Genomic DNA, 27,003 nt, shown 5'->3' with positions numbered 1-27,003 from the left:
AATTAATCAATCTAGCTGTTATTATAAGATTAAGGTCATTATCATTTCATCTTCATGATCAACCGATTACTTGTTTTGGTCAAAAAATGTCAAAATAGTCATAAAAAAAACCTCAAAGAGTCATTTTTTTAGTCACATTTTAAGGCAGAAATGTTGCAGATTATATCTTTAAATTCGGCCTTTTCTCTTTATAAATGATGTAAATGTTGGATCACTTCTCAACATCGCTGTCAGTTAATTTTCTGTCGATCTGAGACCTGTTAATGTCTCATTGTTTCAGCACGACTAACAAACCAAAACAAAATGAAGTACGTAAACTCTGCAGTGAACAGTTTTTGCTCGGTCAGGATTTGTTCGAGCTTTAATGGATTCGATTGGATGAGATTTGATGAGTTCAATCTAACTGTGAAAAGTAAAGTTTGGAAACACTCAAAACATGTGAAAACTAGTCAACAATTTTAATTCACGCTGCTATGAAAACACAATAAAGAAATATTAAAGAAGAAAGAGGGAATTTACAGCTGAAGGAGTGTAAATCTACAGACGTTGGTCCTTGAGAGTTGTGACTATTAAAGTGTGTGTTTCTGTTCTTTGCGGTGAGAAACACAAAGCTTCTATAAACCAGTCGGGCCACCGTCAGGTCACCGGCTGTAACCAGCCTGCTGCGGTGATGTCACTGGTTTTTATGGTGCACACAGTCGTAAATAGCTCCGACCTGAGACCGACTCTTGACTGAATAAAAGAAGAAGAAAAAAATAGGGTGGGTTCTTTATTTGTTTTATCTCACACGCTTCCGGAGAGGCGTCGACAAACAAACGAGCGTTTGATTTGACCGTGTTTGATTTGTTCATCTGCGCAGTGAAGATGTGCTCACTGCAGGTTTTGTGTTGCTGCTTCCCAAAACATTTAGATGCTAAATGCACAGAAGCAAACGTGGATTGTGACCCAAAAAGATGCGACTGATACGATTTTTATGGATCCAGTAAGTGGAATGACCCTCTGAATCCCAGAGTTCAACGTCAGAGGGAGCTTCAAACTGAAACAGAAATACAGCTTCAGCACTTGAAGATAAGTGCGAGCATGTCGTTGGAGGATCGGTTACCCAGAATGCAAAGGGGGAAAATCATTTGGGTATAAAGCTTCTTTAAGCAGAACTACAGCGAGTACAAAAAAAACAAAAAAAAACAGGAAGTGCTGTGAGCAGTGAGAAGCGGCGGCACAGTCGAAGTGGCCGCCTCACTGTGACTCAGTCCTGACGCAGGATCACAGGGACGCGAACACGCCTTCTCTGGGACGTCTGAGGGGAAAATAAAAACTTTATGGCGCGTTAATCTGCAGTCAGCCCACTCCTGCTGATTTGGGAAGTTGATAAACAAATGATGAAAAGGATACAGCGGTTATGATGTCAGCAGGCCGAGGAGGATACGATTAAAGATTAAAGCTGCGAACTGATCATTCACCTTGGGACTAAAAGACGCATCACAGACTGATGTTAACGCAGTTTTACATGGGAACACAAAGCTGCAGCAACACAAACGTTCATGAAAAAGCAAGAAATCTAAATATCAGGTCATTTCACCAGGTTCTGTTGGATTTAAACAGTTTACAAACAAACAAATAACTAAAAACTAAAATACAAAAACCTGATTAGAAGTTGAGAGATTACATTTCTGAAGGGCATCACTGACTGAGCGGATCTGTACTGTGGCAGTGAAGCAGCTTTATTATGAGCTCGTCATAACTCTGCCTCAGTCGTCGTAAAAATATAAAGCTGTCTAGGATATTATGGGCTGGTCTCCATGGTAAGGCGCGTTACACAAAGACGCACGACACCTGGAAGTCCTAATAAACACACATACACTCCCGTCAATGGTGCAAATGTTTATACTGCTGCAGAGTAATACAGTGTGTGTGTGTGTGTGTGTGTGTGTGTGTGTGTGTGTGTCTCTGATCACGTCGCAGGTTTCACCACCAACAACAGGAAATAAGACCATCCACCACACCTCTCTTAAAGGCACATTCCGCTGTTTTTAACGCAGATTCGCAGTAACTCTGTGCTGTTTCTTCTTCTTCTCCATTAAAACCATCACTCATGTCTGAGGAGGTCACACATTCTTCAAGTGTGTCCTTGCACCGCGGCGCCCCCTGTTGAGAATATAATCACCGCACCTTTGGCGTCAGTGATAGCTTGAGTTACCCAACTGAGGCCCAGTTTACACTCTCCAACTCTCGTCGCTTCGCCTGTTCACGCATCTCTAAGTTGTCCACTAAAAATGGATGAAACAGCTCCAAAGAAGAAATTCACTTTGAAATGTCTCTCTACTTGCATCCTCTTGCCTCCCGTCTCCCTGACAACAATGGCTCCCCAACACACTATCAGAAATGTCTAAGATGTTGACTTTTGATCACTTTCATGTTGAATTTATGTCACCGGGAGGCTTTCAGATGTATTAAAGGTGAATATAAGTTGGCAGGTTTGATATCTGCATATACAAAAAAAAATAAAATACTGGAATCCAGCTCTCTTTTTAGGGACTTAGTGTTTCTCACCTCTCGTCCTGAAGCACCAGCAGGCCGAGGTCTGTCTTGCTTGTCATCTCAGCGGGTTGAAATTAAATAAAGCTGAAAAGAAGACAGAAATACATCAGACATTTGTGGCGTCGGTGTGAGAAACCGAGCAAAAATGATCACACAAACATGCATCTTAATGTGAAAATATGATTTTGTCAGTCCATGTCATTTTCTTTTGACTTTATAATAAATTCAGCTCAAATTACTTCACAAATCATTAAGAAACATAGCCAGAATTTGTGTATGGATGAAACATTTAGAGGCTGGAGCGGCAACAATTAGTCAGTTGAAAGAAAATTAAATGTTGATAATTAATAAATCGTTTCAGTCAGTTTTTTTTACACCACTGTTCCTTGGCTTTTATCACAGTGATGAGACACTCTGAGACATTTTATCAACTAAGCGATTAATAGACTAATTGTGAAAATATATGTGATTAATCATTAGTTACAGCACAGTTAGAAGCTGAGAAACAATATGTGGAAAGGGCATCAGCAGCAGGTATCTAAATCCCAGGCCTGAGTGCAGTGACACCTCAAATTTAAGGGTCACAAAAGTGCTGCTTTCTGTCACTCCATGGACAATTGGCGCCATCTAGTGGCCGATATGTTGAACTGCACTACTGTAAATCACCTCTGCTACGTCACGTGAGCATCTCCCCTCTAATTGGCTGCCGGGCTCGGATCACGTGACACCCTCCAACTCTCACTGTCCCGTCTGAATTCATATCGGCGTTCGAACAGCGCTGTGAACGAGCTCTTTCTCTGTTTTCTGTGTTTTAAACAATTAAATAACTGCTTCAAATGTTATTGTGCGTGAAGAGCAGACGTTGACGCTTCTGTAGGCTGGATTTTAACGCAGCTGGACGCATGATATCAGGTGGGTCGATGGTTTGTTGGAGCTGAAAGTGACTTGTTTTTGTTGTTTTGCACTGTCAGCGACTCTCGATCCGCTCAGTAAACACTGAAAATGAACGGTTTGCAATGTGAATTAAGATTCTGTTAAACAACCTTAAACTGAAAATCTACTTCACGTCACTGTGGATCAACTTCGTCTCAACCTTATGTGTTTATTAAGGTCTTTAAAGTCGGCTGAACTGAAGAGTCCCCCCATATTAATTACATCCATATTTTTAGCCTTCTTCTAGCTAGCTAGCTTAAAAGCTAACAAAGTGGGTGTGTTGTTCTTTAATTTAAGAGTTGAGTAAACTTCCCTGACTCATCACTTCTACAATTTGAGCCCAAACCATTGTTGAGTCACTTGTTCCTCTCTGTGGTTCACTCTAATGTAATTTGTTCCTCTGAATATATGTAAACAAGTCGTCTTTGTCCTCTGCCAGCACTGGTCATTTAAAGCACAAGTCAGACCTTAAAGATCTGTTGCACCTGAAGAGCTTTAAGGTTTTCATGTTTACTTTAAAAGCTATAAGTAGAGACAGCAGAGATCATCATACCTCCATGATGTCTCACAAGAAGTACTGGGACATCTGTGTGGACAGACACTCCTCCAGGATGACCCACAGTGATCCTGTAGTTTCAATGTCAGATAAGAAACATGTCAGATTAAAAAATGTCTCTGTTCCTTATTTCAGGCTCAGTTTCTGCACCACCCTGCATTGTTTGGTTGTTCAGGGTCACACAGAATCTTAAATGTGATCCTTTTTGTGTGAGTGTTCATGTAACGCAACATTTGTTTTTCCTCTTGTTACCCGATCATCAGTTCATCAGCTCTAAATAAACAAACATGAGGGCATCAAACTAGGCCAGCGTACATGTTTCTCTCACTGACGACAGACTGGCTCAGCAGGAAATGTTTCGCCAGGTCCAATAAAATCTAGTTCCGTAAAACAATGTTGAAAAGTGTGTCTCCTTCATGACTTAAAACTTTCTCAACTGTGTGTGATCCCAAACCACTATTCTCTAATTGACCGGTCCAGTGTGTTTTTCTGTATGTTGCTACTCCAGCAGCTGTAATGAGTCACATGTTTCTCAGCGGACACGCAGCTCAGATGTGGTCAGACTGCTGCTGTCAGCACTCAGACTTCCATGCTTCCTCTATTTTACACATTAAGACCTCATTAATCATGAGATCTCAGAGTCCAGCAAATGTCACATGTTTTATTGCAGCATTTATTTGACTCACTGTATCCACGAGGATTCACTTCCTTACATCCGTGTTGTGGTGTAGGGTGTCGCTGGTGGCTGTGAGCTCGGCCGACATGCATGCAGCTTGTCAGCAGCTGGAGCTGCGTGTGTGTCTTTGTGCAGGTTATTCTCTGTCTGTGGTTTTGAAAACAGATAGAAGCTTCTCTTTGTAAAGTCTGTAAAGGTTCAGCAGAGGTGTGTGTGTGTAGAGGAAAGACAATGGTGTTTGAGATGTGTTGTTTCGTAGCTGTGTAGCTGCTTTAAGTTAGATTAAATAGGGCCCAGCCCCGTGTGGATGAATAATGATGTAACAGTGTGTGTTTTGTTCCTGTTTTCGGTCTCAGAGCTGCCGAGCATCATCGGATCAGAGCTGACACAACCGAGCGTCAAACCAGACGTCAGTTAGTCGTTGACAATGAAGACGGACATCCCTTACAACCAGGTAAATCACTTTCAGGTGTTTTAATCAAATTAATCAATTACTTGATGAACAGATAATCCTTTGGTAGTTTTGACAAATTTCCACTTTTGTGTTTCATTATTTGTTTGAATGTTTTTTGTTCACTTTTGACTCCCAGATAAAACAAATTTTAGATCTTAATTTTGACATTTTGTGCTCTAAATGGTGATTGATTAGTTTATTTAAAAAATATTGATCCATAAATAAGACTCTGTTACGAGAAAATGCTTCCTGTTTTTTCATGAATGTTGTTTGAAGTGTGTGTCAGTGAGACTTGACTCAGATCAGCACAGAGGAGTTTCCCCCAAATGATCTGTCGTAAGCTATCAGCTCTAATTAAAATCCCCATTTCATGTTTTATTATACTCACTAGAGCTGAAACCAACGGCCAGTTTAACTGTTGAATAGTCTGACGATAATCAGGGAGTTGTTTTCTCTCTAAAAGATTTGATCAGTGTGTCACAAAGTCCGAGCTGACATCCTCAAATGTCGTGTTCTGTCAACAACCCAAAGATATTCAGTCTTCTGTCACAGAGGAGGGGAAAAAAACAAGAAACTGGATTAGTAATCTTAAATTGGATTCATTCAATAGTTGATAACTACTCAGTTAGTTGTTGCAGCTTTAACAGTCACTCTTGTTTTGAAAAAACAAACAAAACAGTAAGAGACACTTACAGTGAGAGACTCTGCAAACAGGAAGTCAGGGAATTTGAAAAATACCCCGACCTTAATCAAGAAACGTCCACACATTAGTTTCACACGTTTTGCTGACGGAAAAATAAACTGTGGTGGAGAATCACACTGTCGAACCTTAATTAGGAGTTATGGACCAGAACTTTGTCCTCTTCCATTCAAGGTTCACTTCAACCAAAAGCACAGCTGAGATGTAAAAGTCTGTGACGTGGATTGTTAGATTAAAACCCTCAAAATAATGACGTGAGTAAGTATTGAATGGTCATTGTGTTTATGTTCCGTTCTGATGCTGCAGCTGGTGGACGTGGAGAGGAGGCGGCAAGAGTCCAACAGGAAAGCGCAGATGGTACGTTACAGAATCACAGACTCAAATCAAGTGCTGTGTGTTTACATGATGCCAAGATGAATATGATCTACTCAGTGTTGTTCACCTTCCACCTCCTCCTCCAGTATTCCCGGTGTGTGATAGCTCTGGCCTCTGTAGCGACTGTGCTGCTGGCCGCCATGGCCCTCTACAACCTCATGACACCGAGGGCTTCCTCCTCCCATCCCCCCCCGAGCAGCAGCCTCCCCCTCCCCCAGGCCGAGTCCTGCACAGACCCCTGCAAGTAAGCAAACATCTGCACACAGATGGAAGACTGCTGTAATAGATGATGTCATATAATAAATCTACAATAAGCAAATATGTAGTTATATGTGATCCTGGATGATTAACCCGTCAGTCTGTACTCTATAGGCAGAACCAGCGGTACAGATGTAAATAAGAATAACTTCTTCTCCTTCCCCTGTCAGGATCGTTCTGGTGGAGAGCATCCCTGAAGGGCTGGAGTTTAACTCCAGCACCACCCACCCCTCCATCTTCCAGGCGTGGCTCAATCTGATGAGCGAGGCCCGCAGCAGTATCGACATCGCCTCTTTCTATTGGACGCTCACTAACGCAGACACTGGAACACACGAGCCGACAGCTGAACAGGTCAGCCGGAGCTGAGTTTACTCATCAAGGAGAGGGATGGACACATGCAAATGTTGTCAGGCTCATTAGTGTTTTTCAACTATAAGGGAAAAAAAAGTGCTATTTGTCTTTTTAATTGCAGCTGTTTGAATAAAAGTTCAAATAATTGTCTTGCTGTGTTACAGGGTGAGACCATTCTGAGGACACTCGCTGAGCGTTCAGGGAAGTTGTCTGTTCGTATCGCAGTGAACACACCGCAGGGGAGTCAACCACAAGACGACCTCAGGCTGCTCAACGACTCAGGTCTCTTACTTAATACCAGCGAGTGTCCGACTGATGTGTTGTGTATTTACAAATGCCGGGTGATGATCCGATATTCTACTTTTTTGTTTATCTTTCATTTGAGAGCCGTCTCTGCCTAAAATTCCAATCGAATCATGTCTGCTGTCGGTGTTTCAGGAGCTGACATCAGGACCGTTAACATGAGGAAGCTGACCTCAGGCGTCCTCCACACAAAGTTCTGGGTTGTAGACAAGAAACACATTTACATTGGCAGTGCCAACATGGATTGGAGGTCCCTCACACAGGTACACACACACACACACACACACACTCAGAGGTTATCAGTCAGGATAAAGTGGCACAAAAGTAAGGTTATATAAATGTTTTGGGACTTTTTGCGGACAGTGTCAGTGTTTTACATGGGAGGAAGCGGATAATAAGTATTAAAATACAATATCAGTGTTCCAGTCTGACGAAGGATCCCAGCTGACATCTACTGAACAGAGTTAATGACAATTTATCTTCTGTCTGATCCAAGCAGAGATTAATTTTCTTTCACTTTGAAGAGGAAGTTCTTGTGTCGGCTTAAACTTTCAGTCACTTGACATACTGGAAGAATTACTTGACTTCGCTTTAATACTGTGATGGTCATCAGTATCTCAAGCCACATCTCAATTTGAGCTTTCCTAATCAGATATTTAGTCATACTTTGGTGTTCAGTTTGATGAGTTGTCACTGCCATGAACACCCTGTCCTTCAGAAATAAAATATCAGGAAAATAGCCGTTAAATTAAATGTGGAAAAATATGTAAAGTAAAGAAATCTACACCGATTCTGTGGCTTTAGACATCTGTCATCTCGTACATTCACTTGTTTATGTAAATATAACTCATTTACACAGAAAGATGGTGAAGTGATTAAAGGCTTTAAATGATACAAACATCAACATTTTTCAAATGGAGAATTGAAAAAAGGAATTACTGCCTGGTCAAAGGGGATTAGTTACTAAGTTGTGCAGTGACAGTGAGAAAGCAACCGTGTAAAGTAGTTTCTGTCGTATCTGTTTTGCTTCCAGTAATTGCATCCAGTTTTAAAATCTAGCTGATAGTAGCTGATATTCTGCTGTTGGTCTGTAGGTGAAGGAGCTGGGCGCAGTGGTCTACAACTGCAGCTGCCTGGCTGCAGACCTGGGTAAGATCTTTGAGGCCTACTGGTACCTGGGGGACAGTCAGTCCATCCCGTCACCTTGGCCCACCAGCTTCAACACCCCCTACAACAAGGACACGCCCCTCCATCTGCCGCTCAACAACACGCCGTCCAACGTCTATCTGTCGGTGAGAAACCTGCAGATGGTTTTTTTGTTTGTTTTATGTCTTTATACTAGATTAACCAAGCGTGTGTGAGTGGGCTTACGATCTGTTCAGGCTCCCGTATCATAAAAAATGTTGCTTGAAATGAACTAATTATTGATCCAGTCTGTTCTGTCCTCTTCTCCTCGCTCTCTCAGAGTTCTCCTCCGTCCTTCTGTGCAGCCGGCAGGACTCCAGATCTTCAGTCCATCCTCAGCGTGATGGACGATGCCCAGAGCTTCATCTACATCGCTGTCATGAACTACCTGCCCACCATGGAGTTTTCACACCCTAAAAGGTGAAGAGACTCCCAATGAGAGGAGGTAGATTTTAGTTTTTTATTCAGTGAGGTGTTTCGAAACTGCTGCAGGTAAAGTAGGTTGGATTTTTACCCAGCGTGGTTCTATTGTTGGTTTTGGTGGTCTACCACTATGTTGCCCTGATTATGTTAAAAAGGAGAAGTAGGAATTCTTTTTTTTCTATGTGGCACTTTTCATGGTACTCAAAGACACTTTACGTAAGAACACAACAATAATGACACGTTTAAATCAGTTCTGAAAAGGTGAGTTTTTATATGAGTTAGACACCGACATAGCACATACAGATTCATGACCTTGGAGACTTTATCTCCAGCACCGCTATGAAGTCCACATTTGCAGTTTTACGGACAAAAGTACAGGCTCAAAGAGTCAGTACTAGCTGCGCTGTAGCCTCTTCATTGTCAGTTTCATTTCTTGGATTAGCTTCATTTGAACCCAAAGGTAAGTGAAAGAACTTTCTTTAAAAAAAGCACCGTTCCTCTGACTCCCAGCAGCTTTGTGCTATGGAGCTTTTTATCTGTGGTTAATGTGGTACGTGCGTGGATGAGCGTCAACTCCTACACAGATTTTTTTAACTTAAAGGGACTATTTCAAATTATTATTATTACATTTGAATTAAAGTAAAACTGATAAAGCAAAACCTCCATTCCTTCAGTTAGTGTGTTAAATGAAAATAACAAGTGGCTGCAACAGTGTTTTTTGTGCGGTTTCTTTTTCTTAGGATGGAAATCTTTACTAGGATTGTAAGACTGCTTCTTTGCTGGGTTCATGTGATGTCTCATGTATTCATTTTGTGCATGTGGCGCCCTCTGCAGGTACTGGGCAGACATCGACACCCAGCTGAGGCGAGTGAGCTACGAGAAGCGGGTCAAAGTGCGCCTGCTGATCAGCTGCTGGGCGAGCACCCAACCGGTCATGTTCCCCTTCCTGAAGTCCCTGGCTTCAGTCTATGACACCAAGAGCAAACTGGACATCCAGGTGGTGAGTAGCCCCTCTGTGCTTCTTTATCAGCCAAACACCTGATTAAAAGATTAAAAACAATGATCAGCTGATCTGTTTTATTCCCTGATCCAGAGGCTGTTTGTGGTGCCTTCCAGCCCAAAGCAGAAGGAGATTCCTTTTGCCAGAGTCAACCACAACAAGTACATGGTGACTGACAAGATCGCCTATATAGGTAAGGCAGTGCACACACACGCTGTGGTTTGCTTTGATAAATTGATTAGTTTTATTCTAAAGAATCTTCAAATACTTCAAATTCCTGTAAGATGAATACTTTGTGTTTCTTTTTGTTAAAATGTCAAAGTGATTGCTTTATAAACTCTGCTGGGGAAATGTTGCCAGCACTTAAATGTTGTCTAGACATTTTAAAGCCTAAATGATTATTTTATACTTATTCACAATTAAGTGATTTATTAAAAATAATAATAACAACATCTGAGTGTACACCCCGAACACAAATCACCTGTGCAATCAGCCCAGTGTGTAAGAAATGTGATAAAAGCTTGGATATATGATCTGTTATTTTCTGTCTCCAGGTACGTCTAACTGGTCAGGTGACTACTTTGTGAGCACAGCCGGCTCCGCATTGGTTGTCAACCAGACTGCATCACAGTCTGTGGAGCCCACCGTCCAATCACAGCTGCAGGCTGTGTTTGAGAGGGACTGGAACTCCGACTACAGCACTCCTCTCACGCAGTACTCCAACCTCAAAAACTTGTGTTAGTCTCAATATTACAAACATATCATTCTGCATCACAGGGGGACACTTCTGTTCAACACAAACTGCAGTGCCATATTTGCACATTATCATTTTCAGTATTCAAACTGTCATGCATTTTGTAATAATCACACTGAATGGGAAACATCAGCCACAGACGAGCCCACAGACGAGCAGAATTATTCGCCTTATTCAAACCAATAATGTTACTTCTCCTAGTCATCTCGAGTGTGGGCAGCGTGGTCAGGCTGCAGCAGTGCGAACCATGTAGCAGCCTTGCAGCAAAAGGGTTGAAATGGAATCAACTTTAACAGTGACGCCATGCTGCAGTGGCCAATCACATCAGCCTGAAATCAAAGTGGGTGGAATGACAGTATTGTTCAAAAAGTCCACACTAAATTTATAACATGACACTTTACCTTATTTCTTTCATACTTATAATGGAGTTTTTCCAAGTTTCTTACATGTGTTGGTTTACACAGTACATACAGTGTCGCAGAAGTGAAAGAGAGTCGGTCATATAGGCCAAAAAAGACACACAGATACTGAACAATGAATCTCTCCCAGTTGTGTCCTCTCACACTTCTGCACACATCTGGTCTGAATGAGGCCCTCGGGTCAAATGGAAGATCGACAAGCGAGTAATGTGCCATCAAACCAGAAAACTGCCCAGTACTGACACTGTACTCTACCACGGTCATGGGTGCTTGATTTTCTTTGTTTTTAATAACTCTGCCTGTCTTTGCTGTTGCTATCAAACCTGGACAGCGATTAAAACTTCATGTCAAAGTTTTAATCCAGATGAACACATGTGAGCAGTGAGAATGCTCTGCGACACGTTACCAGCATTGACAAACCAGAACAGACGTGTGTGATCAACTTAAATGTATTGAATCATGTGTTTTTTGTTATACAGTGTCAGTACCAGTAGGGGGTGCTGTTCTAGCTTCCCCCATGTTACATGATCTATTCATTGATCACTAGCTACTGCTAAAAATCAATCTCAAACACAACTTCAGCCTCAGGGTGAGATTTTTTTCTTCCCAGCTCATCTCAGGGAGTAAAGTTTGTTTTCATAATCAATCATTTTTAGTTTGCTGGAATCTAGAATAATTAGTGCTTATTAAGCCGGTGTGCCGTGCCTGAACTGTACATAGATTTTTTTTAAATCTCAGTTTGCACAACTGTTTTAAAATCAGTTATTTTAATAATAAAATCAGCGGGTGTGTACAGGGGATTGAACGTCTGCAGCAGCAGTAACGACGATGAACTCATTTATTTTCCACTGTGTGGAGTGATTGAACCTACCAATTAGTGAAGAGGTGGTTGTTATGGCAAGTGTCCAAAGAAGCGTGTTTGCCAGTAGCGGCGTGCAGTTATTGTGTACATGTCATTATCTGCTTCCTCTTTATAAATGACTCTCAATAAATGTCTTTGAATCAAACCTGTTAAAGGTTCTTCGTGTGTTCTCTGATACATAGTTACTTTAAAATGTCTGCTCAGAGCTACTGTACATATGACACGACTGACTGTGTGTCACTCTTTCTCCCAATATTCTCCCGTGGTAAATAGACTCATTGGCTGATTCTGATCTTGGAGAAAAAAGCTTAAATATTTGTAGACCTGAAGGTGTGACGGTTCACTGGAGAGCAGCAGAACTTCAGTAAAAAATGAAAAAAAACTCCTGTAGCACGCTGTTCACTGTATGACATCCTTGAAGGTTGTGATACTGGACTGTTTTTACCCATTCTATTTACCAAGATCATAGATGGCTGCTCAAAGTTAAAGTGTGGACTGAGATTAGTATTTATACTAGAAAAAAAGGGACAAACAAACAGCTCAGTCTTTGATTTCCTTTAATCCTGCACAAGTGTGAAGACTGGAAACATGGAGGAACACAGACCGAGCCCCTGAGCCTGAGTCCTGTTTGAAGTTAACACAAAACTCAGTTAAAAGTCCTGATGTCATTTTTTTCTCATGATGCTGATCAGAGTCCAAATCCAGTCTAATATTAACAGTCACATTAAATCAGTTTGGCAGCAGAATAACTGGTTTTAAAAGGTAGCGTCTGTATCTAAAGCTTTATTTGACATTTTCCTGTGATATATTTTAGTGTTCTGTAATCTTCAGTGTATAATCTGCACAGAGGAGCGTCAGTGTTGATCTGTTGTGGCACAGGAGCAGTGGTGGTCCCAGCTTGCATGATGCCCTGGGAGAACCTCAGCTTGGTTTTCCCCATAAATATTTTGGTATACCTGAAGCCCGTGTGTTTTTTGGTTGTTGAGGTAATGAACCACAGACCAACTCTCAGATGTTTGACAAACTGTCTTCCTTCACCTCTGCTGCTGGGTTGTTCAACCTCTCCATTCAATCCTCGGATGGAAAGAAAAGAAGTTTGTGTCACTTATTAAAGGCTATCAAAGTTAAAGCTGTAGTCTGTAACTATTTTTGATATATTTGCTAAAATTGTCATTTTGATCTGACAATAGAACAAAATACAGGTCAGCTGTGTAAAAATCCACTGTCTGTGGCTCCACCCAGTGGCCCTAATTTGATTTGCAAGAATCCTCCGCTCCCGGATCAACACGACCAATCAGAGCCAAGGGGAGTGTCTGAGAATTGTCGATCATTCTCGTGCACGCTGCTGGCAGCCCCCATCCCTAACGCAGCATGTTCTCAGCAGTGCTTGCTCTTACCTGGTCAGATGTGTTCAAGCCCAAACTGTAAACAATGGCGGAGAACAGACAACAACAACAGAGCAGAAAAATGTCCCACCATTGCCCACGTCAAAGAGAAGAAATAAGAAGACTGACGAAGAAAAGAAGTGTGTAAAGAAAGAATTCGACCGAGCCAGAGAGAAAACAAGGATAAATATCGGAGCATCATGTCAGAGGTGGAGGGAGCTGCGAGATTTGTAAGGACTCAAGAGCAACGTAGAATTAGCTGCTTTTCTGATGGACAAGTAAGGACCCCTGCTTGATATATGTTTAATTCTATATTTTAACCACAAGGCTATGGTGGCGGTGGTTACAGTAATACTCACAATAGCGCATATGGCCGTACGATGCTGCAGTCAAGCTACATAGCTTGTTGATAAATCTAGCTTGTTAGCTTGTATGCTAACTCTGGTGTTTAGCTTTGTGTTTATGGCTACTGGTTAGCAATAGTGTCTTTGAGGTGACCGGGCAGTTTTAATGACTTTAGTTCGTGTTCAATAAGGCTGAAGTGGTTGAATTGGTTTAGAGAAATAACGTTATTCATGCTTCAGAAAGGCAGCATGGCGTTGCACCGGGTAATGACTACGTGGTAACTCCGTCTACCGCCATGTGAGGAATATTGTTTGTACCCAGTTTACTACAGTGACTCAGCATTAGGCACTTGTCACCGTTATTTAGTTGTATTGGTCAGAAATGGAACAATCAGGGCTTATGTTGTTGTTGTTGTTGTTATTTTGAATGTGACATCTTGGTTATCTGGTGTCCTCTGTTTCCGTGGTTACAATCCTCTGTGGGGAGGGGCTTAGAAGGCTGGGGCTGCAGCCAGCAGAGAGGAAGAAGGACTGACCTGGGAGCTGTGCTCATTGAAATATTATGGCTAAGTCCACTTTTTTATCAAACCTCCAGACTGCAGCTTTAAGTCATGTGACGGCAATGTAGTCTGTTTATAACCTAGTTTATAACCTAAAACATCTAGCGATTTGATTCACAAGATGAAGATTATCTTGATGAACACATTTGTAAGTAACTAAAATGTATGTTTGGAACCAGGGGGATGCTAACTTCCTGGTTAGCCTACAATACTACATCATCCCTGCAACACTCTATTGACGACTTTGACACATGACTACATTATTACACAAAATGTATTCATAGGTCAGGATGTTATCATGATGTCCTCTTTAAATGGCTCTACCACATACTGTAATCACTGCATCTTACATTTTACTAACATCCTTTTTAGTGAAAAGCAATCAAACAATCTTAGATAAGGAAATTAAAAATCGTACAGTCCTTTGGATAAATAGGTGGTGGGCACCTTATATCTCTGTCATTATCCAGTTTGGAATCTGTGATATCTTTGTGCAATTCAAAATATAACAAGAAGTTATAAAGGTCTGTATGTTATCGAGCTAGACAGCTTTTTGAAGTCACTGATGCGAGAATATCTGCGATTATATTTATTATGGAAATTCACGACAATCATCTTATCCTGAATGTTTTTGTCGGGTTCAACAATAAAATCTTATATCCTCCCATCACTATTGTAGTTATATGTTGAAACTGGTGCGAGACTGCAGGGAGCTCTAGAAGCTTAAATGTTGGCACGAGAATGAATTGCTTGTTGCAAAGTCGAAAGTGGTTTTCACATGCAAATGTTTTTTTCTGTATTTTGTGCACAAACAAAATTGAATTTGCAAAATTTCAGCCTGAGTTGAACATTTAGAGCTTTGACAGCAAATGATTAGAGAGAGAAGTAATAGATTAACATTTTAGTTTTTTTATTGAATCACTGTTGATTAATATTTGTATTCTATTTGTCTAGTTTCAAATTGTCTATTTCCTATAGAAAGTGGGGAAAAAGTTGTTTTTAAAAAGATTTTTTTAAAGCTTCCTGCTGCCAATTAGCTTTTGAGGGCTTCAAAGCCCCCATTGGCTTCATGGTTGCGAGGAAAGTGGGAGAAACCGGAGCAGACCGGAATAAACCCTATGTCATTACAGAAGAAACATCAAAATTCAGAGAAGCTCAGGTCTCTGGCCATTATGGGCCAGTTTCCAATTGCCTATTTCCTACTGAAAGTGAGAGAAGAAGTTGTTTTTTAAAGTTTTGTGAAAGTTTTTTTAAAGCTAACCTGGACATCAAGGTAGCCTCCTGCTCCACTGGTCTCCACACATTGACAGAGGCCAGAGGAGTAGGAAGTAGCCTGGACATCAAAGTAGCCTCCTGCTACCAATTAGCTTTTAAGGGCTTCAAAGCCCCCATTGGCTTCATGGTTGCGAGGAAAGTGGGAGAAACCGGAGCATCCCGATGTAAACCCCATGTCATTACAGAAGAAAGATCAAAATTCAGAGAGCCTCAGGTCTCAGGCCATTAAGGGCCAGTTTCCTATGAAAGTGGAAGAAGAAGTTGTTTTTTCATTAAAGCTAACCTGGACATCAAGGTAGCCTCCTGCTCCACTGGTCTCCATAAATTTACAGAGGCCAGAAGAGTAGGAAGTAGCCTGGACATCAAGGTAGCCTCCTGCCACCAATTAGCTTTTGAGGGCTTCAAAGCCCCAATTGGCTTCATGGTTGCGAGGAAAGTGGGAGAAACCGGAGCATCTCGGAGTAAACCCTATGTCATTACAGAAGATACATCAAAATTCAGAGAGGCTCAGGTTTCCGGCTGTTACTGGCCAGTTTCAAATTGTCTATTTCCTATGGAAAGTGGGAGAAGAACTTGTTTTTTTATTAAAGCTAACCTGGACATCAAGGTAGCCTCCTGCTCCACTGGTCTCCATACATTGACAGAGGCCAGAGGAGTAGGAAGTAGCCTGGACATCAAGGTAGCCTCCTGCTACCAATTAGCTTTTAAGGGCTTCAAGCCCCCATTGGCTTCATGGTTGCGAGGAAAGTGGGAGAAACCGGAGCATCCCGGAGTAAACCCTATGTCATTACTGAAGATACATAAAAATTCAGAGAGGCTCAGGTCTCCGGCCGTTAAGGGCCAGTTTCCAATTGTCTATTGCCTATGGAAAGTGAGAGAAGATGTTTTTGTTTTTTTTTAAGTGTTGTGAAAAGTTTTTTTTGTTTTTTTTTTAAGCTAACCTGGACATCAAGGTAGCCTCCTGCTCCACTGGTCTCCATACATTGATGGAGGCCAGAAGAGCAGGAAGTAGCCTGGACATCCAGATAGCCTCCTGCTACCAATTAGCTTTTAAGGGCTTCAAAGCCCCTGTTGGCTTCATGGTTGCGAGGAAGATGGGAGAAACCGGAGCATCCCGGAGTAAACCCTATGTCATTACAGAAGATACATAAAAATTCAGAGAGCCTCAGGTTTCCGGCTGTTACGGGCCAGTTTCCAATTGTCTATTTCCTATGGAAAGTGGGAAAAGAAGTTGTTTTTTTATTAAAGCTAACCTGGACATCAAGGTAGCCTCCTGCTCCACTGGTCTCCATACATTGACAGAGGCCAGAGGAGCAGGAAGTAGCCTGGACATCAAGGTAGCCTCCTGCAACCAATTAGCTTTTAAGGGCTTCAAAGCCCCCATTGCTTCATGGTTGCGAGGAAAGTGGGAGAAACCGGAGCATCCCGGAGTAAACCCTATGTCATTACTGAAGATACATAAAAATTCAGAGAGGCTCAGGTCTCCGGCCGTTAAGGGCCAGTTTCCAATTGTCTATTGCCTATGGAAAGTGAGAGAAGATGTTTGGGGTTTTTTTAAGTGTTGTGAAAAGTTTTTTTTGGTTTTTTTTTAAGCTAACCTGGACATCAAGGTAGCCTCCTGCTCCACTGGTCTCCATACATTGATGGAGGCCAGAAGAGCAGGAAGTAGCCTGGACATCCAGATAGCCTCCTGCTACCAATGAGCTTTTAAGGGCTTCAAAGCCCCCACTGGCTTCATGGTTGCGAGGAAGATGGGAGAAACCGGAGCATCCCGGAGTAAACCCTATGTCATTACAGAAGATACATAAAAATTCAGAGAGCCTCATGTTTCCGGCTGTTACGGGCCAGTTTCCAATTGTCTATTTCCTATGGAAAGTGGGAAAAGAAGTTGTTTTTTTATTAAAGCTAACCTGGACATCAAGGTAGCCTCCTGCTCCACTGGTCTCCATACATTGACAGAGGCCAGAGGAGTAGGAAGTAGCCTTGACATCAAGGTAGCCTCCTGCAACCAATTAGCTTTTAAGGGCTTCAAAGCCCCCATTGGCTTCATGGTTGCAAGGAAAGTGGGAGAAACCGGAGCATCCCGGAGTAAACCCTACGTCACTTCAGGTCTCAGGCTGTTACGGGCCACAGAACCTGCAGATGACGTTTTGTTGTTTTGATGGTGTCGTCAGATGATCTTTGAAAGTGGGGATCATCTCTGCACAACCCCACGTTTTACACAGGTAGAAAATTCCCAGCAGCCCCTATGAGACCAATCTTTCGTCTACCTCTGAAGGGTTTGGAGAAGAATTTGCCCACAGAGGAGAAGAACCTGCAGATGGTGCAGGGTTCTTTTGGTGGGGTCGTTAGGTGATCTTTAAAAATCAATGCAATGCAACTATCAAGTCTTGGGTCGTCCATATTCATTGCAAGCAATAGTGTCTCTGCACTGCCTAAAATTATACACAGGTCTTTAAAAATGGCCTTTCTGAGTTTCTTTAAAGATTTGATGTTTAAATCTGCACCTTCCACCTTAGCCCATGTGGTTTGGAATAAACGCTGAATGATCTCCTCTTTGTTTTCAGGAATCACATGGACTTTGAGGAATGTGTCCCAAACCACCATCTCAACAAGTAGTTCGACAGACAATTTGTCTTGTACTACCTTTGGTGTCTCCTCAACTCTGGAGGCTGTCTTGGGAGACTTTGGTACCTGGTACATTAAAGCCCGTGTCACACTTTGACTGTGGCTGTCACTCTGAGTGTGCAGCCACCAGCTCATTAGGGCTAGAAAATTCCGCACTTGGATCTCAATGTCAGCATACATGACAGAACGTGAAATGGCAACATCACTGTTACAGCAGGTTTGTGTCCCAGGTGTTTGTGTTTCTTGGAAAACCTCAGGGTTGGTTCCATTTGTGAGGTGTTCGTAGAGGACCAAACTCAGTTCCTGTGTGACTTCCTGTGATTCACCACTGGAAATCTTTTTGAACCAAGGTATCAAAGCCAGCTCATTTTCCCCATCTTCATCATGTTCTGTCTGCAGCAAAGAGTCAATACTATCTATGAGCGACTGCATTGACTGACTGCTTTCATCGTCCGCGTCCTGATGGTATTGTGCCTTTAGGTTTGCTGCAATGCGACAAATGCCTGCTTTGGCAAGACTCTTTGCAAGAAAGGTTTTTATCTTGCTGCACACTACTTTCAGTTTGGGCTCCTGTTTGGGTTTTGGACTGGGACTTGCAACACCTGTCTCTTCCAAACTCGCAATCTTTTCAACAATCAGCTCAGCGATGTCATCTGCAACAGCCATAATCTCCTGAGAGGATTCGGATTGCAGCGTCTCATACGCAGATACGTCATCCAAAACAGGTTCTGCGATGTCATCCAGCTCTTTCCTAATTATTCTCAAGGCAGCTTTAGATGTTGCTTTCACAAAGCTGTCCTCTGATGAGATATTCTCTTGGCTGTCTAATTCCACTGTTCTGACTGATGACTGACTGACTGAGGCAGATTTAAGATTTTCTTCCTTCTTCCGTCCACCTAACACAGAACTGGAAGAAAACTTAACCTTGCCTGCGAATGCCATTAATATTCTGCTGGCATGTTCAACCATAGCGTTAAGTCTGCTGGGGGGAGTGATGTGCTGACCCATCACAGGCTCCGTGCTGTCCAAACTAGAGGAGAGTGCAGAGTTGACGCTCTCTGAGATCTCTTTGTCAACCAAGTCTGACAACTCTTTCGAGCTGACAGACTGGACTGGGTCCGAAACGCCCAGAGCGTCAGCGAAAGTCTGAGTAAGTCCGTCGGTAACATTGCACGCATCTAGCGTTTGACTGTCCAAAGTCACATCTGCACGTCTCTTCAGATGGTCCAGCAAATCTTTACACACAGATGTTTTTATGTGTAAAAGCAGGTCTGCCAGCATAATCCTTGTGGCCTCATCAGGAGTTCCAAAACTCAGCATTCTCCATCTTCCTGGTGTCATCCTTTGAAAAAAGGATTCAACCTGTGGTCGGAAAGCATCGTTGCCAAATGGCTCCTGTGTCTGAGTTGTGTCCTGTGTGGCTGTTGTGTCCATGTTGCCTGTAGCTGTATTCTGATCGATCATCTTTGATTTGTCTCTCAATTAATTAGCGCAGTTTCCACGTACTGGTCTGATTTTAACACTAGCAGAAATTAAGTCTACTACCAAATGTGTGTGATTTGTCTCTCAATTACTTAGCGTAGTTTCCACGTACTGGTCTAAGTTTTAACACTAGCAGAAATTAAGTCGACTACCAAATATGTGTGATTTGTCTCTCAATTACTTAGCGTTGTTTCCACGTACTGGTCTGAGCAGAAATGAAGTCTACAACTATATGTGTGTGTGTTGAAACCTGGGTTAATATTCTATATGGTCAAACATCAAAGACATTCTGTTTACGCATCATACATCATAGACATTCTAGAACCTTAGGTCATACATCAAAGACATTCTAGAACCTTAGGTCATACATCATAGACATTCTAAAACCTTAGTCCCTCCCCCCACACCACACCAGCAGCATAGCAACCGTTGCTAGGCACAACAGCCATTTTTCTTTTGTCATGCATCTGAGATTTCAAAATGGCTGTTACACAAATACATTGTGAATTTACATGTCTAATGTTATAAACATGAAAAATCTGCAGCTGAATAGCCATAAAATTTCTTTTGACAGAATTAGTTTTAATGCATAAAAATTAGAGCTGACAAACGATTTAATTTTTTAATTGTGATTAATCGCATTTTGTCCATAGTTAACTCTTGATTAATCGCAAATGAATCGCAATTTTTTTTGGCACATTTCTTTCTGTTCTAAATGTACCTCAATGTATTTTTTTCATGTTCTTAATACTTTTAACAACATAAGAAGGGGAAAATATGCTTGCTTTATGAAAATGTTTATTCAACACTTTAAATCATGCAGGAAAATAAAAGGCTCAAAAAATATCCCCTCACCCTAAATGGGATCAAAACATGGTGATGTCTGCTTTTGGCGGTGGGCTCTCTGCATCTGCCATGTGTTTGGCTTGCAAATGATTAACGCGTTAACTTTGACAGCCATAACAAAAATACTTTTGCAATGTTTTTTTGTTTTTTTTATCTAAGATGTTACATTCATCACATTAGATTCAAATTCTCTGGCTAGATCCACTTTTTTCATCAAAACTCCAGCAACAGAGAAAAACAAGATTTCTCAACAGAATAGCCTAATTGTTTCTATCGTCTTTGTTTTTCATAAAAGCAAAAAAGACAATAAAAAACAGGGGTGGCTGTAGTAAGATGATGTGAATTAAGTGAATAAACTGAAGCAGGTCTGTTTCACGAGGCTAGTTTGTAACTCATGTGAAGAATAAAGACAGTAAAAACTTTTTATAGGGAGATAATCATCAATAACATCGTAATAAAACATAAAATAGCCTTCCATATGGGTTCCACTGTGGGCCTCCATCCCCACCTCCCAGGGTGCTCCACCTCAACGCCCCAGCCTGCCTCCCCAAGTGTTGCGCCTTGGTGGATTTCATTTAGATTTGATCAACTATTGGATTTATTTGGATTTATTGAAAGCTGCAGTCTGGAGTTTTGAGAAAAAAGTGGACTTAACCAGGAAATTTTAATGTGCATGAGCTAAACTGCTCAACAAAGTATGTTTAAGAAGGAGGACTAAAACTTTCTAAAAGTGTAGCAGGGCCTGAGCTACTTTCTACTCACAGCCTGAACCCAGATTTACCTCTGTATTCATGCAAATCTTTAATGATAGAACAATTAATGTTAGTTCTGAACGGAAGATAGGAAGATATTTCATGATTTACATAAAGTTCATATACAGTGGTGTTTTATAAGCCCAGAAAAAACACATTTAAGACCTTCACAAATTCACTGCTAAACTTTTTTAACTCATGAAACGTTTTGGAGAGAAGTGGTTTTGATTGGACAGCAACGTATGTTTTCAGGAGCTTTCTGTTATCGGTTGCAAATCTTCAGAAAGTGAGTTCAGAGAGGGAGGATGTTGCAACACTGCTGCACGTCACAGACACAGTTTGTTATGGGGCGCTGATTGTAACGTTGAACATGCTAAAATTAACAGCAACACTTTGCCATATTTAGCAACAAACCCCATTAAAAAACATATGTGAAATTTTACTACTTACTTTTGACCAGATTTACAGTGATTTTTGTGAACTTTGTGATATTCACTTCTCTCGTAAAAATATAATTAAATGTAAATCTAAATAAATAATCTAAATCTAAACGTTAAATGTTGAATCTGAATCTAAAAGTTAGATTTAAATCTTAATGTTATATATAAATCTAAATAATAAATCTGAATCTAAATGTTAAGTTTAAATATAAATGTTTAATATGAATCTAAATGATTAATGTTTAATGTTAAATATGAATATGAATGTTAAATAAAATGATGCATTTAAATATGAATTCTAAATGTTAAATCTAAATCTAAATGTTGAATCTAAATGCTAAATGTTAAATCTATATGTCATGAGTGAAGTTAAATATTTAGCTGATATGCGAATTTACACTGCCTGTCACCGGAAGTACCAAAATAAAAGCTCATTGACTGGCTTACAGTGCTGCGCAATCACTCCGTCTGACTACCCGAAGAAGGCCGCAGATAGCGCTTTGAGCAGCAAACAAGTCTGTGAAACCAGTTCAGACTGGTCCAAGGTGAAACCAGTTAGTGGATCACTGACCTGTGTGTGTCTGCTGTCATGGGATCACATCCTTTAAGTACACTGACTGTATATATTCTTATGTTTAGATGAGTGATAACAGATGCAGCTCATCTGTTTGTGTTCTTATGTGTCTCCATCATATCCACAAACAAGATGCACCAGATTAATGATCTGAGACTGATACCGAGTAATAAAATTCAGCAAGATACATTTTCATGAATTTTAAAATGTAATTTATTAAACATAATAAAAACAGTGAAATGTTCCAAGTATATTTAAAATGATAACAGCTCTTTACATAATAAACACACATTTTCATATTATGAGATACAAACTGATCACATTATAACAGCAAACACTTCTTATTATAATGTGACAACTTATTGTTATAAAACATTTCATGTAATGAGATATTTTCATGTTATAAAAGATATTTTTTAAAACATCAACATTTTTATTATAACAATAAACTTTCCACATTATAACATGATACTGAACTGTTTTTCTTTTTGTGGCGTTGCAGCAACACGCTGCCGTACGAAACACTACAGGCACTGATAAAAACTATGATGTGAACGTTGGAGTTAATCTGACTTTAAGATATATTTTGCACACTGAGAGATGGGTTACTTATAATAATCACAATCAGAAGTAACAATCAACACAGTAAAAACTGGGAATCAACATGTATTGTTCATTTATACAGATGACTGATACAGACCAAAGTATAATAACAGTTATATAGCACTAACAACACTACAACATACAGTTATTATATATATGTGTGTGTGTGTGTGTGTGTGTGTGTGTGTGTGTGTGTGTGTGTGTATGCATCAAAGCCATTAAAAAACATAATCATCAGAACAAGATTTCATTTTAAGTAAAAGGATTAAAAAATATACCTTCAATGAAATGCTTAAACATTACTTGCATACATGTTAAAAATGACTTAAAAACATAATGTTATTATACATATTATTAGTATTATACATCACTATACACAAACTAACACAGAAACTGAGGGGATATCCTTAAAACTATCATTAGTATTTCTGTTATTGGAAATTAATCATAATTAAATTGATAAAAGATAAATGTAGAGATAATTAAAGTTAAGTTAATAGTTATTCCACTGTTGACAAACAATCAGATGTTTTACAAACTCTTTATTAAGCACTTGTTTATTATGACGTGGCAACTGATGTTGATAATACTTTGTAAATGTTAATAAATACTGTGTATTTCATCTGTAAACATTATTCAGATGGATATTATAAAGTTGCAACTGATGTTTATCAACATTTACAGTTAGCATGTTTTGTTGGCAGTGAAATAAATATTAACTCAGGTTTAATAAATTGTTTCCCCTCTTTATATTTATTTTTATATATTATGTCGTCTCTGAAAGACAACAACAATACGTCTAATAATCAGATACTAATACTACAATTACAATTACAACTACGACTACTAATACTACTATCAACAGTAATAATAATAACAAAAATCTGTCTCCATCTTTCTCTCAAGATCAAATATGTTCAATCTGCATTAATTTGCCACCATCAACATTTATGATATAATATTATATAACCTAAATAACATAAACTGATATAACATTTTATAGTTTAATATGATATGATATAATATGATATGATGTAATATAATACAATACAATATAAGATAACATAGTATAATAAAATATAACATCATAATACAAAATAATATGATATAATATGATATCATATGATATAATATAATATAATATAGAACGTCCTGTATTAAAGATGGAATGAGTACTTACATGTACAACAGGTGATAAACCATGATGATGAGTAAGTATGAACATACAGTTTGTTTATTAACTGTCTGTCTGAGCTGGACGCTGCTCTCCTCTCCTGGTCCTCTGGTTCACAGCGACCACAACAACACAGAGGATCACCAGCAGACCAGGGAGCAGTGAGGACCTCACCGTGTAGAGGGTGAAGTCCATCCCAGAGGGCTCTCTGGACTTCAGAACAGTTCTGGAGGATGACACACACTGTCGCTTTGGGTCAGCCACAGCACACCAGTACTCTCCTGTGTCTTCCAGTGAGACATTAGTGAGAATCAACAAGCCATCATCTCTAAATCTGTTCAGTCTGCTCTTCAGATCAGAATCAGCTGCTAAATAATATATCATCAAGAGTCTGCCTTCTGTTTGGTTTGACTTGATGAACCAGAGGTGCCTCCAGCCCTCTTCCCAACCTCTGCATCTGAAAGTCACATTGTCTCCTTCTGAGAAGAGCTCGACAGCAGGTGGGCCAGATTTGGGGCACACCACCAGGTGATACCTTTGAACATGGTTGTAGATCACACAATGGTATAAACCTGAGTGATTTAACTGAAGTGATGAAAACACCAGTGAGTAGTTTTTTCCCACCTCTGAGAAGGAGTCATTCCCATTATACTTTTTCCAAAGTGGAGGCTGGTCGTCAGTGAACTCAGCAGCACGGCACTGTAACACAGCTGTCTCTCCCACTGTGTGGAGGATCCCCTCCCCTGGTAGTTTTAACTCCACAGGATGACTGCTGACACACTGCTGTTGGTTCATCACCAGACAGTTGTAATATTTGAACCGTGATAACGTGAGGTTGTAAATACGAAGTCCTGATGAGGTTTTCACCTCTTGGGATTTTCCTTCAACATTGTCCATCACTGATGTTACACTGTCCCCAAAAACTCTCGTCCAAATGTCGTTCTCATATCCAGAATCAGTCTTGAGCCACTGGATGTCCAGATTGTCAGCCGCTCCCTCACATGGCAGGTCCACTGTTTCTCCAACTCTGACCTGAATATCTTTGTCTTCATTTATTGTACTACAAATAATAATAGTGATGTTTTTCTCATATGTCACGTTGCCCCAACACTCCCTTTGGTACTGGCCGGAGTCTGAGTGGGTCAGGTTCTGGATCATGTAAGAAGAAATATTGTCTCTGCTGACAACTGACAGTCGTTGTTTCAAGTCTTCGGGTACTGTGGAGTTCTGGGACCAGAGGGCAGAGGTATTCCACAGGACGCGCTTCTCCTCACCAACAAATCTGGAGATCAGGCAGAAGTCGGCCTCCTCGGGGAGACTGAAGGTGAAAGAGTCCGATTCCTTTTTGATGATGATACGTTCTTCTGCATGAATGTTGTTGATGAGAGCAAACAGCAGGAAGGAGAGCTCTGCGACTGCAGCCATTCTGCTCTGAGGACGAGCAAACACTGACACCTCTCACCCGATTATCTCTATATTAACCCTCATCAGCAGCTTGTCATTAGTGGCTGGAGGAACGTGACTTCTTTATCTCATCATCACAGGAAACTTTGACGCATTCAGCTCTGTACCAAGGAATCTAATCAGAGATTAGACACATGTTGTGAAATGACTTTTACTAACTGCATCAATAAAACATAAGAAACATTGAGCTTCATCAGCTGTCAAAAGTATTGTGTAATAATGCTTTTTTTGAATTGCAATTGATAAAATTTAATAAAACAATATTTAAAATGATAACAGCTCTTTTTAACCTGATAGATAACTGAATTATGTTTGTCATTTCTGATCAGTTTGTTGTTGCTGTAGTTTCTGGCAGGACAGAAGAAACAGAGTAGAGTGCAAACAGGTTTATTTAACTTCACAAGGTTAATGCAGGTGAAGGTGGAGAAACTCAGGCAACCTGCTGCAGGTGTCTGTGTGTGTGTGTGTGTGTGTGTGTGTGTGTGTGTGTGTGTGTGTGTGTGTGTGTGTGTGTGTGAGACAAAGGGAACAAAATATAATTAGTGAGACATTTATACAAATAAACAAAACTATTGCACTGACTAACTGCGACACTAAATGTTGGTTGGTACTTGTAACAGAACACCAACTAAAGATGTTGCTGTAACACTTGCTTGGTGTGTTTTCATAAATTCTCAGTGCTGATCCATCAACATTCAGAACAGCTCATTTATTTTATCATCCTGTCCAAAAATGACTAACGACAGACTTCTGACAGCAGTTAGCAGAGCTGTGATTGGTCAGATTGTACCACAGCTTGAAGATGCTCAAATGTTACAGGTGGATGTTTATGTTTGAATACAGGTCAGAAGAAATATATTGTCACTGTCCAGTCAAAACCACGTAATCTCCAAATGTGGTGTTTTTGATTTGTTTGATCAAACTGAAGGAGGGAGTGCTCCGTTATGAGCTGAGACGGTTCTCGTGTTTCTGAAGCCAAACAAACCTTTAACAAACTCATTGAATCACCTGAAAAATGCATCGCCACAAAGCTGAAAACATGGCTGCTTTATACGGAGGAGTATTAGGGCCAGGGGTGAGGAAAGAAATGAGAGCAGGATGTTTTTTGATTAGTCGCTGATAAACTTTCTTAGGTCATGAAAAGTTCACATTTTGGAGATGAGTGGTTTTGATTGGACAGCAACACTATGTTTTCAGGAAATCTTCTGTTATTGGTTAAAAGTCTTCAGATAGTGAGTTCTGAGAAGGAGGATGTTGCAACACTGATGCACATCACAAACACTGTTTCTGCCCAGTTTGTATATTGAGTGTCAGATGGGTGTTGCAGAAAGTCATCTTACTGTCATTCCTCAGGGCAGCAGTGTGGAAGGCTTGTTGTGGAGGGAACCAGAGCGATGCTAACTTCTGGGTTAGCCTACAAACATACATCATGGCTGCACCACTCTATTCTGCTGCATGTGATTAGAGACACACTGAAGGGCCGAACAGCAACACACTGAATCAGGCTGACCTCTGACCTCACATTGAGTCTTAGACTGTGTTAGACAAGGTCACACTTTATACAAACTGTAATGAATGAATGGGGAATTTACAGTAAATTCAACTTTAATTCATACTTTTTTTTTATCTTTTTAAAGATCAACTTTCTCATGACCATCAAGATAATGTCTATATGTTTGTCTATATTTT

General features: G+C 40.5%; 2 protein-coding genes across 3 annotated transcripts; one reads left to right on the top strand and one right to left on the bottom strand.

The window, feature by feature from the left end:
* Positions 1-3,269: 3,269 nt before the first annotated feature.
* Positions 3,270-11,936, top strand: pld3 (phospholipase D family member 3). 2 transcript variants are annotated; one of them, XM_030403992.1, is made up of 12 exons: positions 3,270-3,450; positions 5,060-5,157; positions 6,164-6,214; positions 6,319-6,476; positions 6,661-6,841; positions 7,006-7,123; positions 7,280-7,407; positions 8,239-8,436; positions 8,610-8,749; positions 9,587-9,752; positions 9,846-9,945; positions 10,307-11,936. In XM_030403992.1, the coding sequence occupies exons 2-12, from the start codon at positions 5,131-5,133 to the stop codon at positions 10,492-10,494; spliced, it is 1,455 nt and encodes a 484-aa protein (XP_030259852.1). In that variant the 5' UTR covers positions 3,270-3,450; positions 5,060-5,130; the 3' UTR covers positions 10,495-11,936. The 2 variants fall into 2 exon arrangements, with proteins under 2 accessions (XP_030259852.1, XP_030259861.1); XM_030404001.1 differs by lacking the exon at positions 3,270-3,450 and adding an exon at positions 4,808-4,910.
* A 3,033-nt stretch (positions 11,937-14,969) lies between these two features.
* Positions 14,970-19,701, bottom strand: LOC115573265 (uncharacterized). The gene is made up of 2 exons (XM_030403980.1): positions 15,947-19,701; positions 14,970-15,337 (listed from the first exon to the last, which is right to left on the bottom strand). Exon 1 carries the CDS (start codon positions 19,441-19,443, stop codon positions 17,569-17,571), a length of 1,875 nt encoding a protein of 624 aa, XP_030259840.1. The 5' UTR covers positions 19,444-19,701; the 3' UTR covers positions 14,970-15,337; positions 15,947-17,568.
* Positions 19,702-27,003: the final 7,302 nt, after the last annotated feature.

Source organism: Sparus aurata, chromosome 2 (assembly GCF_900880675.1).
Source record: "Sparus aurata chromosome 2, fSpaAur1.1, whole genome shotgun sequence".
NCBI classification, from domain to species: Eukaryota; Metazoa; Chordata; class Actinopteri; order Spariformes; family Sparidae; genus Sparus; species Sparus aurata.
This window is presented reverse-complemented; position numbering and strand designations above follow the sequence as displayed.